General features: G+C 30.9%; 1 protein-coding gene across 1 annotated transcript; it reads right to left on the bottom strand.

Annotated features, from left to right (window-relative positions):
- Positions 1–9,924: 9,924 nt before the first annotated feature.
- LOC112592926 lies at positions 9,925–11,618 on the bottom strand. The gene is made up of 3 exons (XM_025337087.1): positions 11,217–11,618; positions 10,857–11,103; positions 9,925–10,337 (listed from the first exon to the last, which is right to left on the bottom strand). Exons 1-3 carry the CDS (start codon positions 11,616–11,618, stop codon positions 9,925–9,927), a joined length of 1,062 nt encoding a protein of 353 aa, XP_025192872.1.
- Between the last annotated feature and the right edge of the window lie 4,188 nt (positions 11,619–15,806).

Here is a 15,806-nt window from a genome sequence, read left to right as displayed (position 1 = left end):
CGTAATATAAAACACAATTACGTATATATATATAGAATATATACCCACACACAATAATATACAGTAGAAGCCGCTTATTAGAAACACGGATAATTGATACAATCGTGTTATTGAAACAAAATGTCTCGGGACGGATCGGCCGTATATTAGAACATTGAAAATAAATCGGATTATTGAAACATCACATCGGTTATTTGAAACAATTGGGAGAAGGTCAGTTGACATATACACCGATTATCTAGCGATAACCAATGTACTTCAATTTTATCTTTGCTGTCGTTACGTTTATTTTTACTGTAATTTATCGCGAGAATGCTCTTTCTGTACATACTGGTCGTACCGTTTGTAGTTTAGCTTCAGCGTGCGTATGTAAAGATTATTAGTGTTTCCTTTTTCTAAAAATCTAAAAATGTCTAAACGCTAAGATTTTAGCCAATTTTCATGCGACCATTCGTGGTTTGAAACTCATTTGACCGATTTGCTAGCCCAATACACACGCTCTGATATTTTCAATGCGGACGAGACTGGGCTTTATTTTGGAGCTCTACCTGAACACACATACGCACTCAAAATAAGTGACAAAGCTAAAGGGGCAATATTACTCGTATGAAAATATGGTCATGGAGTTACTCGACGTAAAAAAACAAATTACGAATGATAAATATTTTACATAATATCGTAAAATATACACAATTGTGCATACTTTTTTAAATTATACAATATAGGTACATACATACATACATATTTTTTTCGCGTACCTATTATTCATTTTTTTTTTTCAATCGCTTATTAGAAACAATCGGTTAATTGACACAATTCACCTTGGTCCCAAAGTGTTTCTAATAAGCGGCTTTTACTGTATATAATATGCATAATCACAATGGACATTATTCACGGTAGAAACGGCTGATATATATATACAATATATATATTGACTTTTCCGACAACTCTCGCCGTGATTTTCTTAACAAACACGTAAAACATATATTTCAGTATTTACTGTTTGTATAAACTATAATATTATTGTTTACTATATTATTTAGACGTACCTGTGTAACGATATTATTATGTACGGAAAAATAGTATTTTATATAAATCCAACAAACAAACGCACGTTTAAATACACGACAGTTTGTTTTTTCAATAAAACATAAAGTTTTGTCATTTTTTGCAAACGACAAATATGATGTAAAGCAAACCGGACACTGTACATTCGACATAAATGTAACATTCAATTTATTTATACAATATGATATTAAATTCCATCCTTTACTCAGTAAATTTACCTGATATTCATAATCATTTAGTCAACGTGTTGATTTGTACAATATTAATACGATATGATTGTAGATACTAAATCAAAAATGCATTCACAAGTACATATTTTATTTTCACAGCGAAATACCAATCATGTTTTAAGAAATAAAACAAAATTTGAATTAAAATATGCATTTTGAACATATTATTATGCATGAAAATCATTCATTAACTGTAAGTCATGCAATACAAAAAATTTGGCCTTTCTCTCTAAAAATAATTGCAGTATTAAAATCACAATTTAAAATTCCTTACAAAATAAATACATAATTTTTTATTTATTTTTCATAAATAAATATTTATTGACTAAAATTCAATTACACTGTTAATTTTATGTAAATATTTAATGTTATTCTAACATTCTATATTTTGTATGTTTTAATAATGATGTTGCTTAATAGTATATTTTATGTAAATATGTAAACAGTAATATTCTCTACTTTAGGCCACGATCTGTTCTGTTATACAAAAATAAATTAGCCTATCATATTGAAAATACGATTTGTTATTTTAATTGGAACGCAATCATGTTTTAAAATCGTTTCGAATAAAAAAGAAAGATGTGGAAAAGTATTTTTATAAATAGTGAATGATCTTGCTATAGATTTTTTTTTTTTTTTTGTGATAGAAATTAGTGAAAGCCCACGTTTCTATAACACCTCTTTAAAAAAGTTGTTAATATTTAATATGAAAACCATTTTTAGCAGTTAGTTACTAAGTCTTATTTTCTTGATAATTTATGTGGGTAGTTTAAAATAAATAAATACATAACACTTAAATTATAACTTATAAATATAATTTGAATAGTGAATAGTGTGTTTTATTATATAGATAATAAGTAAGTACTAAAATAGAATTAATGAACTCAATTTTTTTTTATCATAGCCCTTAAACTTAATGACTTAGTGTCATACGAAATATTGTTATAATATACGCGATTAAGCTGTAAATATTTTCAGTAACATATTTAAACTTGTGCTGCGGTAACTACTGGTATATGTGGTATCCATGAAAAGGCATAATATACCAAGACAATAAATATAATATGAGCTTTACACTCACTATTCCAGACGTTAAATGCAATAAATATGTCCTAACCAATTGATTAAGTTGTACATTTCACGAAGTTATCCAGTTCATGAAGTGGAAATCATTTTTCCACTCGATGAAATATTTAAAATTATGGATTATATTATATTTTCACGAAATAGATACTAAAATTTGATATCGTGTAACTTTTTCATCAAATGAAACAAAATATTTAGTCTTTATTATTATTAAAGATATTATTTTAAAAACTTTGGAATATGTTATTATTTTAATTATTTTAAAATAATATAATATTGGTTAAGTGAGTGCTAAGTATTGTAATCTATTTTTTTTATTTTTTTTTTTTATTTAATACTTTATTTATTCAAATAATTACTTGAATTATGACAACAACTGCTACATTAAATTTTACCTCTAGTTTTGTCTACCCCACTTTTCTACACGTCACTACTTGATTATACTACACACGTTGTGACGTGAATATTACATAATTTACACCAGAATAAATATAGGTAAATTTTATAAAAGGTTTAGATACAGAAATAAAACCAAAAACATTACAACAAAAATTACCTATTAAATAATTTGTTCTTTGATTTAATAATTAAATGATTCAATTATGAGATATCTCAAACTTTTCAAATATATATATATATATATATATATATAATGAAGACCAAACATTTTGTTTTGCTAAGTAGACGGCTATTTGATACACGATATCAAATTTAATACCATCTATTTCGTAAAAATAAATCCATAATTTTCAAATATTACACCGAGTGGAAAAGTAGTTTCCACTTCATAAACTGGATAACTTCGTAAAATGCACGATTTCATCAAGTGGATGCGACATATATGTCGTATTTAACGTCTGAAATCCCGGATGTAAAGCCCATATTATATTATATAGTGTTGTGACGTTTAAAAAGATTATGCTCCATCGCTGATACCACACATATACCAGTCGTAACCGCAACGGATAACCCATTCTCCTACATTATCACTATCCACAGATTATTACTGTTATTATTATTTATTATCAATTGAACAAAAACGACTGAAATTTTTCGAACACCAATGAGTTGGAGTTAAAACACGTTCATTTAAAATTTGCAACAAATTTCAATATACATTAACCGTATATATTATTTTTTGTAAAAAAAAAAGTAACCTACACTTGTTTGCAGTATACAAAAAATACAATAGGTACGCCGTGACATTATCATCCGGAAACTATTTCGGGAAGGCTGATCTGTGTTGTACAAATCATGCGTGCGTGCACTACACCTATTCCATGCGGTCGTGGTTAGAACCGCATGATGTATTATTATACTGTAGCACAATCGCATATATTTTTTATACCGCACAATTCAATAACAATAATAATAAAAACGTATAATAAAGGTTCCCGTAGTCCCGTTACGATTCGGTTATACAACATAATATAACATTTGATGACCACATTATATAGCCCCGTGGGGATGCGAATAATCACGGTGATTCTGTCTCCGGAAACACGACGCACGGTAAGTACCTCAACATATATATATATACCTATAATATATGTGGAACATATATAACGTCTTACGACGAATAATAAATAATATGACTATATATGATCTGCTATCTGTTCCTATTACAGTCCACCCCGCACACACGATTCGCCATCGGCCCACACACGAGTCCGAGCTAATAACACGCGTAATACTGTATCATTAATCATTACATGAATAGGTACCTGCGCTTAATAATTGATTTCGTTTTCTGGACTCCAAGTGGATTTCAACACTGCGCACATCGTTACAAAGACGTACGATAATCGTATATGGTTGTGCTGCAGTCTTACCTCATAACTGCAAGCAAGGTTACAAAATATGTACACTCATCACAACGGGTTATCGTCTAGCCGATGATAATTGCGAAAATTGGTTATTACCTATAACACCGAGATAATTAAATTCACATAATAATAACAATAAAAATCCGTTAAAAACGCGGTAAATACGATGAGTTTGTAGTACCTACATGCATTAAAAACGGAAAATCGCAAACTTCGAACTTCTATAATAACTTTTTTTTTTCCTCCCCGCGTTCTGAGATTGTTCGCGCGTGCAAATTAAGTACGTTTGTTCCGTACATTATACGATTCCGTGTGAGTAGCTATACGAACAGATAAGTATAAAAGTATCTATATTATATAATTATATTTTAGGTAAGTTCGGTGCGGTGGTGCGGTGGAGACAGCGACGACGCCGCGTCGGATGACCGCCCAACGAGAAAATCATTACTTTATTAATTGTTATATTATTCTGTCTTCGCGAGCACCGAAAACTTATAATTGGACTCCCGGCTAATTGGCGGCAGTGCGCATTTTCTTCCCTCCGAGCGCGGGCATCCCATTTACAATACGTCGACGACGACAAGAGGATATTATAAAGTAAAGGCAAGGTATAATAAGTATAACGAACTACAAATAGCTGCGCAATTCACGCCTCACGGTCAATAATAATAATGACGTGAGCAAAAAACCACGTAGTCACAAGCGGAAATAAGCTGCACATCCCCACTCCCTCCTTCGAATACCTTAATAGCATTCTAAAATCGTTATAGTGTTTTCGTTTTTCTACCTATTATTTTTTTCCGTGAAAAAAATCACTTACAAATATTTTTATATGCCTATCGCCAATTCAGACTACAAACTATAGTGCATAAAAATAAGTAAAATAGAGTTTTCTACCAAAAACTTTCTATTAGAAAAAATACTTCGATCGTCGCAACATTGAGAGAGGTTTTTGAAAACGAATGTAATCTAGATTACTGTACTTCGGGAGTGGTAAAATTTCCCAGTAATTTTTAAGATAACCGAGAAAAACAAAGAAATTAAAATATTATTATTAAAACGATTATGTTTAATGACCGCATATTATCTATTTGACAGTTATTTTTTTTTTTTTTTATATTTAAGTTTTCTAGTTCCTATATATAGTCTATGCCACCCTAGAGGAGTATAGGAACTATACAATCTAATATCAGGCACCTCAGTTTGTTTTACACACAATACGATACATGTCATGATAATATATTTTCAGTTGTCGAAGTGTTGGACACTTTCAGGACGTCGACTATTCGGACGTTTCAACGTGTCCATTTATAATGACGAACATAATATTATTCAAATGTCATTATCGATATTATCAATAATGCGTGCGTGCAGTACAGTGTGTTGTATAAGAGTGAATAACAGTGCGGGGTCGTGAAAAAGGCGAGGCTTGCAGGCGACAAAGTATAGTGTACTACGCAAATCCTGCGCATGATTCCTACGTATAATATCGCGTGGGTATACCATATATTACACAGTATATATATTATATATATATATATATACGACACTCGTAAATACAACATACATATATGAGTATAAAACTCCGTATCGCACGTGCATATATATATATATATATGATGCGTACTGTGTATGTTATAGGCTGCGTGTAAAACGTAATAATAAATATATGGCTACTATGTGTACATACGGTTGTACACACGCTCGATCGGGAGCGCGCGGGCGGTTCATGCGCTGTGACCTTCGACGGGCGCTCGCGACAGGATCAATAAACGACGCGCGCGAAGCTGTCGGTCTTCCTTGGCGCTCTCCGTATATCCTTGTAGCCTGCCGCCCTCCCGAGTTCGACGACTTTGTATACAAAAATATATGCTCACACGCAGAATGTGTGTGTGTGTGTGTGTGTGTGTGTGTGTGTGCGTGTGTGCGAAAGATACAAAGACAGAAAGTCGGAAAGACAGAGTGGTAAATATTGTACAAAGCTGACATAGTGTAATGGGAGGAGCGGGAAAGGAAAGGGAACACAAAACTACTACTTTTGACCTCGCTTAGAAAGCGTTCCCTTTAACAGTTTCTCTAAAAAGTATAGTACCCTTATAGAGATCGGTCAAACATCGAAGTTGAATCAAAACAATTTCTAACGTTAAAAATAATTTTTTTTTTCGAAATGTGTTGTCATTTCAGTTTTATTTCATATTTTTCACTTTGATCAAAATGTTACTCAATTCAATTTCTTTTATCACGTCGTTGTTGTATGTGTTATATTTTATTATATTTAATACAATATATACGGAGTGTTTCACGGTGAATTGACAGTTTCAAAAACTTTTGTTCAATTGAACATTTTTAACTTTCTTTTAAAATTATCAATTGTTATCTGCACTACATTTAAATAAATTTTTCGATTTTTTTTTTTTAATTTTGTATTTAAAATCAAGAAATTAAAATTTTTTTCGAGTATTAGATATTTAAAAAAATCAAAACAACCATTTTTTCGATATGATTTTTAAAACATGTTCACAAAAAAAAAAAAAAAAGAAAAATGTTCAACCGTTTATTTTATACGATTTTCGAAGTTTTCACAATTTTATATTATTTAAAATAGATTTTCTGGATAATTGCTGTAACACTGATAAACAAGAAATAAATTTGAATTTAAGCTAACTTAAAAATTCTTTTACTAGTCTAAAATCAAAATGAGAAAATACAAATATTTTCGTGAATATTAAAATATTTACACGGACTGTAGTTCATTTACGTAAATAATTCATTAATGTAATCATTTTTAAAACTGGGGTCAGAAACTTATTTAATACCTATTTAAATAGTTATGTGTACATTTTAAAGCTCAGGCAATATTGCGTTCTGATAAAATTCTAGTATTATAGACATAGTTATAGTATGTGTGCAAAAACAAACACGGAATAACACCCGGATATGAGTAGAGTTGAGAATTTAGTAAACTGAAAAACCATAGAATATGCATGTACTCGTGCGCATTTAAAATCAAAAATAGGAACAATAAAAAAAAATAGGAGTGAATGCGACTTTAAAAGTAGTTTTGAAAGATGGTGAATAGTACGCACAAAATATTAAAATCTATGAACGTATTGTTTTACAAATTATGATTTGAGATGTCAAAATCAAAATTCTCAGTAGTCTTTAAATAATTGAGGAGACAGTCATTTTTACGGAAAAAAAAAAACATTTTTATCTCATTTATTAACTGCAAACACTTAAGGTTTTGATTAAAATAATGTTCAAACTAGCATTATCTATACTCTGTTCAAGCTAAGAAATATAGTCAGTGGCTGATTAATACGTAGGGGCGTGGATTAAGTACATGGTAGACATAAAACGTTGGCTCGATAGGGAGGACGAATAGACGTTGCTTGGATTTCGGCCGACGAAAATTGATCGCCGCCGACTGTTTCTTAACTTATTGAACAGAATATATGCATGGTATAATAATGAGCACAATATGTAAACTCTCCTAAAAAATTGAATAGTAGGTAAATTCCCTAAAAAATATTTTATCACCTCAAAAATATTAGAACTATTTAGCGTAATCCAAAGAACACCACTTGGAAGTGGTTCTAATTAACCTCCAAAAATATTTGTGTTTCTAATTTCAGTTATATTAGTATTTCTATTTCTTTATTCATATTTTATATTCAAAACAATTTATAATCACCATCATTTTAGTTGAATTAAAATTATATATATTATTGTAATAATATAAAATTATTCTCATAGTACGAACTTGAGTAATTTTTTGTCGCGCAGCTAACTATTTGATTATTATTATTTATTGATGATTAAAGAAAAATGTATGGACCTTTTATAAAATATGAATTAATAAAAATAAATGCGAATTAAAGTAACTTTATTACTTATTTTAGATGAGGAACTAACATAAGTGTAATACGTATCTTATGGTTTAGGGAAATCCGTGTATGCGTAATATGGTACTAAAATATTTTTCGGAGAATATACATTATTTTAGGGGAGTTTAAAATTTTAGCTCGGTATTATTTTTATAAAGTACCTATTTTGCCTATACAACACGCCGTGCAACGAATTATAGGAACATAATAGTGATTTAAGTTGATGATTAAGTTTAACAAAATCGTACACAAAACTGCTTGTAACAGGTGTTGGAACTTGTCTGAATATTTTACATAAGTCGCATAATTTATGCACACACGTGTATAATCACTGAAATCATGAATGAACGGGCAAAACCCACATCCTTATAATTTTCAATAATATATATTATTAAATTACATTGTTCGACACACAACTTTTTTACATTGTCGATGAGGAGGATCTAACTAATATTCTAAATCTAACTTATATTTAAAAACATATACAAATGCACTTTTACGATGGTTTTTTTATCGATATTCTTATTTTTTAGAGAGACGAGCATGTGTAGAATAATAATTTATAGACGTTTATTTTCTTTATTGCTAGTTGTTCGACGACAGTTTGATCATACTATAACTTTTGTTCAGTGTTTTGAAATGAACTTTTCTACAATACTTAAACCATCACTACTCATTACGAAAAATCAGAAAAAAAAAATCTGAAATGGAAAAATCAAAAGCCTAGTAAAATAATAAAAATGTATTATATTATTTTTATATTGTCATTTTATTTCTGTTACTAATATTTATTATCATAAACTATTACTTAAGTACTCTTGTTCTATGATTAGAAGTTTTATATCAGTATAAAAAAATGTTAGATTTTCTATATATAATTATATCATAACACCTTATATGCAACATTTAATTCTATAACAACAAAGAAAATATTTATTACAAAGGTAAGAACGGTATTTTGCGTAACGTCATTCTCGTGTGGTATCATCATCTGAAGATTGCTAGTTTTTTTTTTTAACAGTATACGTGTTCCGTATAATTTATATATTTTTGTGTTTTTTATTGAAATTGTTTCATACCTACGTTTATGCTGAATAAAATTGTTTGTTAGAATTTTTCTTTGGTAATTTATTCGACAACAGTTTAAGCCAAACGTGTAATGCTAACGAATCAGATCCATATGCACAATTCATGGTGTGAGTATGCTTCTAATTCCCAGAGCTGGTTGAATTGGTGATATGCAAAGGTGGATTTTGCATTGATAGGAAGGATGGTGGAGACGAAATATTGATTACCAACGGCAAGTCATGCTTGTTCACGATCAGCACCGCGCGACTTTTGCGCAATAATCAGCGTGAACAGGCGCATAGTTAACAGCAAATTTAATGCAATACGTCACACAGTCTTAACTCAAATTTGATTGGACGGTCACCAATGTCATACTCAGTCCCAACTAAGTGAAATGTTCCTGGAAACTGAAAAAGGTTATATCAAAAAAAGAAATTCACAAAACTAGTGAAATTATCCTATTTGTTAAACTTTTCAATCGCACATTTAATGAAAATTATGGTGTGTTACGCGACCAAGTCTTAGCTTTGTACGACAATGACCGTCAAAATCTTGTGAGCAGCAAAAAATTCTTATCTGTTGGACTTCACATAAGAATTTACGAATAGTCATGTCAACCGTGATCCGGATAGCAATAATACTCTGTACAAATGTCGGTGATACATTATACCAACAAAAAAAACCGCACAACCCAAAGACAACACTCAAACACCAAACTTCAATTATAACTAACGATACAATAGAACATGATGAAAGAACTTATTTTTTGGGAAAGTCCGTTTCAAAACACTGCGAACAACCGTCCTTGTACTTCGGTGGCGTGATCACCCGGCACGGGTCCACCCGACCCACGTTTATAACGAATAAATCTGCATCGTCCACAATTTCACGGTCATCCAATGAACTATTCGGAGACTGGTCATTATCGGGACGGGTACCGTTGATCAGGTGATCGACAAACGCGTTTTCTGGTTGGCTTTTCCTGAACGGACAACGAACGACTGGACAATTCAGATCGAACATGCACGGTTTTCCGCGATCAGTTTTGTTTGTATCAAACTCGCTATTTTGCGCCAGTGAAGTTGTCTCCATCTCTTTGTACAAAGCTTTTAACTTTTCCATCATCGTCAAAATGCAGTTAGCCTGTCTTATTTCTTTGTCGCAATGTGGATCTACATATGAAAATGTAATATATTATCATTCTGTTTAGACGCAGTGATAGATCTATGAAGAGAGAGTAGAGGTGGCGGTGATTTATCCTCAGGTACAAAATTTTTATTACAGTTTTAGTGGTTAGGTTAGGAATAAGACAAGTGAAGACTGTGTATTAACTGCATATTAAAATAAAATTATACGTCATCGATTATAAAAATTCAATGAATACTGTTTAAAACAAAATGTATAGACTTAATAGTAAAATTAAAATTAAATTGGATTGTAGATAATATAAAATATGTTAAATAATTTTATGATTTAAATATGTTTTATCTAGCTAGCGAAAGCGTAGTTGGAAAAATTATATAAACCAAGCTGAAAAATACTTCATAATTCTTAGTAACTTTTAGATAAGCACCTAACTCGAAAAAAAATAATAATTTGAAAACGCTTTTAAAATACCTTGCATAATATATAGTAAGTTGAAAATTAAACTATTCCTTTTTAACTTGTATATAACGATGGGTCATGATTACCTTGCTTGGACTTCGGTAGTTTATTTCTACACGAAGTTTTATGTTTGCATATTTTCTTTGGAAGTGATCTTCTTTCGGAACATTTTGTCTCCGACATTTGTATAGGAACAGATTTGTACTGATAATTATTACTATCCGGAGCACGGTTGAAATGAGTCACCACTAAATCCCCCTGCGAAGTCAAACGGACAAAGAGTTCTATGGTGCCAACAGGATTCGGACGGCCATTATCATACAATGGCAAGACCTAATCGGGAAACACATCGCGATTTTTATTTAATGTATGACAATGACAAAAAATTAACGACAGGTATAACAGGATCATTTCATTAGTTTTGTGAATTTTATTTTTGATGTTACCTTTTTCAGTTTCCGAAACCTTTCAGCTTGGTTGGGATTAAGTATAACATCGGTAAACGTCCGGTCGAATTCGAGATGCGTTTGTGCGACGTATCGCATTTGCTGTTCACCATCCACGCGCCTGTTAACGCTGATTATCGCGCGAAAGTCACGGGCTATCCGGCAAAGGTCCGCATTGCTAATTGCGAACAAACATGACTTGCCGTAGGTCATCAATATTTCACCACCGCCAACCTTACCGTCGGCACAAAAGCCACCCTCGCATACCACCAATTCAACCAGTCCTGGAAACCGGAAGCATACGCACACCGGACATGTATTATGTATCTGAACCTGGTCCGTCAAGGTCACGCGGTACACGATCACTTCTAACATAAATATATTATTTCCGGTAACCGGCATTTTGTGGTCTGCTACTGTTCCTTATTTATGACGACAGTCGGTAGGTATGTAATGAAATTTTGATGGTTAAATTTTGCAACTCTGCGCTTTGCGCTACTAAATTTTCTTAAATTAAAAATTTTTAATTAACTATAAACTTTGTTTGTTAATAAACTTTACGTCTTAGCAACCCACTCATGGTTTTACTCGTTGCTGACTCGATGACCTAAAATAAAAACTATGCTTGATGAAACTATACAAATTGAACTACCGTTTAAATATGTACTGTCAGAATATGTAAAAAACATAACTAAATAGTATATATATATATATATATATATATATATATATATTTATGGTGAATTTAAAAATTCCAATGGAACATACGTACCTAATTTACACTCATTGACTGGATTAAAAAAATAATATATTATTATTTTTAATAATTGATTTTTGGTGAGTCTATTTAATTATGACGATACTTACTTTCAAAATAACGTAAAATAATAATTTAAAAATTAAAAGATTAGTAGGTAGTTGATTAAAGACTACATAGGAATGCATGAATAACAATATAATAATAATAATAAACTGTTGTTGAATATCTCTAACCCAGAATATTAACACTGACTACAACTTTGTAATATATACGCTGCTCCTCTATCGAGATATCCGCCATGATTGTATTAACATATTTTTTATACAGTCTTTATATTAAAATACATGTTATGTTATAATATGCGCGTAGTTATGTTTATCGGAAAATGCATATCGTCACAACTGTGTAGTGTACACAGACACATATCGTTAAAAATATTTACAATAAGTAGTACATAGTAATACATTGCATAGTAAAATATAGGTAACGATTTAAATATTATAATTATATTGTGCCATTCGATGATTTTCAAAACTGCATATTATTGGTGTACGTAAACATAATTACAGCCGTAAAACGATTTACAGTTACTAACAATAAAATTTATACCAACAACGAGTAACAATTCACCGCGATTTCGTTCAGTTGCCAGCCAAAATAATTATATTTTATAATATCCAGCGTTACGCTCGGACAATATTTCTGTATACAAAAACATTTTAGATTCTGAGAGGAACGACAAATGTATTAATTTAAAATAATTATATGTGTATTTTTATTTGTGTCTGTTATCAACTGTTGCAGCAGTAAAAATCCTTAGATTTTTGACGCGATATTTTTTCTAGTATGAAATCGAATCTAATCGATACTTTGGGGACGATCAAAAATGAAAAGTTCCCTATACTTTACTTAGTAAGTTGGGAAAAAAAGAAATCAAGAACCATGATATTTTAAAATGTATGATTGTACGGAGAATGATGATACAAATTTTAAAACACTTGTTGAAAATTTCAAGTTTTTACGGTTATTAATTTTTGAATTGTAACATATTATTAAAGAAATCGATTTCGTCGAAAATTGGTTTAACATGAACATTTCCGTTTTTCCATACATTTTTCCGTCCAGTATCTACTATATAAAACGTAAAACGTTCACAATTAACCGTTACATACGTCACTTCAGGTCTTCTCATTACAAAATTCGGAGTCACAGGAGCATACCTCTCGGAAATGGACAGCCATGCTACATGACACAGCTTCTTTCCACTATTTCCGGGTCTTGTGGTTCCATTTAAACCCTCGAGATAAACGGTACCTATCTAGACATCGAATCTACACGCCATCGTTTTATTATCCGGGAACGTGATGGTTTTTGTAATGTGACCATCGATATCTCCTTGCTTATTGTCACTTTGTATTTGTTCGGTCCATTTGGCTCGGAAAAAACCAACCAAGCTACTATGCAGGAACTCATTGCCGGCGGCCCCAGACGTATTTTATGCGATATTTATCAACGGGGCAACTAAATCATGACTTTCCACGTCGAGTTTCGCCTGGCGTTATTACTCGACCGAACCGTTGAGGCGTACGCCGTATTGATCAAGGATTTAAACGACATATAAATAAGTACTATATTATAAGGAATCGGACTGTAACGTCTTTTTAGTCGACCTGCGAAACCATAATTTGCCTCTAACAAACCGGGCAGCCATATTAACTCGGTTGGTTCGATCCTCCATTGAGGAGTACGGTGGTGTCTTTGTCGGGGATTCAGACGCTATGAATATTGTTAACGGGCATTGAACTGTAAATATATTTTTGGTTGACTAAAGAAATCATTACCTATTTAACATGTCGATGATCTGTTTGGCTCGATTAGAACCATACAAGCAGACGGTGCCGCCTTGAACTCGGCTTCAGACGCAGTTGAAATATAAGGCATTGAAGAGAAAACCTTCATCGCTGGATCGGAATGTGACATAATTAAATAAACGATTAAACAAATGAATAAAAGTACAAATTAAATCAAATTCGCGAACAAAACTTAAAACCCCCTTCAAAAATGAGAAGCGAGCCATTTTTTAATACTTAACTTGTATAATGTTTACAGACGCAGAAAAAATAGATCATTACAAAATCAATATCCTTCTCTCAAAACCTAAATCAAGGAAAAATGGGATTATTTATGCAAAACCGGTACCTATTCGACAAAATCGGTTTTCTTATTTAATTGTAATTCAAAAACGAATAACCGTAGATTTATTTCAAATTTTCATCAAATGTTTAGGTATATTAACATTTCCTATAGACAACGTAAGTTTAAAAATATTTTTAAATTTTTAAAAACTATTTACAGAAAACTAAAAAATGTAATATTTTTTTCAATAATTGTCTACAAAATCATTTTTGCTCGATCATAGTTTGAAAATTTAATAACAATGTGCTTATTATAAGTCATTTTTGGAGCTATTTAAAAATATTAAAGATACATAATATACCGACATTTAATAATAGGCATTGAAGTTCAAATATTATTTCAATTTTATAGCTTAAGCTTAAAAATGGAATACAAGGTTTTTATTATAAATAATTGGTTTTAAAACCTAAAAATATATATAAGTAATATTTTAATGTATAATGTAAATCATTTAAATTTTTATTTTATAGCCGTTTGAAGATCAAATAAGGACTAAATTATGTATTTAAATGAGGAATAAAAATTTTAATTTTATCACGATCTAAAAATATTATTCGTGTGAATTGGAAACTTTAACGTTTATTGTGTTTTATACACATAAATTACATTTTCATAACGTTTAAGTTAATTTTAAGTTAATGTCTATTTATACCACAAACGTGTTCACACCACTATACGGTAAGACGGAGTATTGACTCATAAGTTCGAAACAATAACATATCGTATTAATATTAGGTATGTACTATTGAAACAGTTAAATATTAAATTTATAATCTAATGGTAGCTAACAATATAAATATAATATAATACCTTCTAAGTTAACAGATCGTCTCTGTCCAAAATCGTTTTTGTACACAATGAGACAAAGTTGAATTCAAATTTCACACATCCATTACTCAGTGAACAACTAGCCACTAATAATTATTACACGACGCCTATTGTACAGCAGAGCAATACCAACTTACCGTCAACCTTATATTAACTTTTTTCGGTTTGGGTGATTTACGCATTAATCATATTATAGGTATTACGCCAACGTTTTATTACGCACACACTTCATGCTATTACAATATCACGTTATACTCAAGTCGCTGAAACGTTAAGACAGATACATAATGCGCCACACAGTAGTTGTGTACAAGCAAACACAAGTATAATTACATTGTTACATATAGATATATGTACATATTATATTCGTAGATTGATTCATATCGTTACCGTTATACATCGTTGCACAATTCACCCGTTCACGTGCTATACAAAAACATATCATTCCTACGAAATATGTAGATATCTGTGTTTTCACTATTTATATCCGTTGGTCTACGCAGATATTCACTCTACAAGACAACAAAAATCGTTGAATTTTAAATTTGATGTGTATAGACAATATTTTTTTGTTTTTTTAATACATGCGAGTAAAAACTCCACATGATTAAATGGAAATTCAACACTTTGTGTTAAGTATTTTTACTATTTGGTTTAATGTTTTTGATATCAATTATCATCATAATAATATAATACAAACTTACAATTTAACATTGCTAAGCGTGAGTCATCATTTTGAATATAATATTATACATGTACATGATATTAAAATATTTATAACACCTACACTAACCACTTGGCTAAAA

Source organism: Melanaphis sacchari, unplaced genomic scaffold, assembly GCF_002803265.2.
Source record: "Melanaphis sacchari strain LSU unplaced genomic scaffold, SCAv2.0 Contig19_pilon_pilon, whole genome shotgun sequence".
NCBI lineage: Eukaryota > Metazoa > Arthropoda > Insecta > Hemiptera > Aphididae > Melanaphis > Melanaphis sacchari.
The sequence above is the reverse complement of the archived record's forward strand: the minus strand, read 5'-3'. Positions and strand labels throughout refer to the sequence as shown.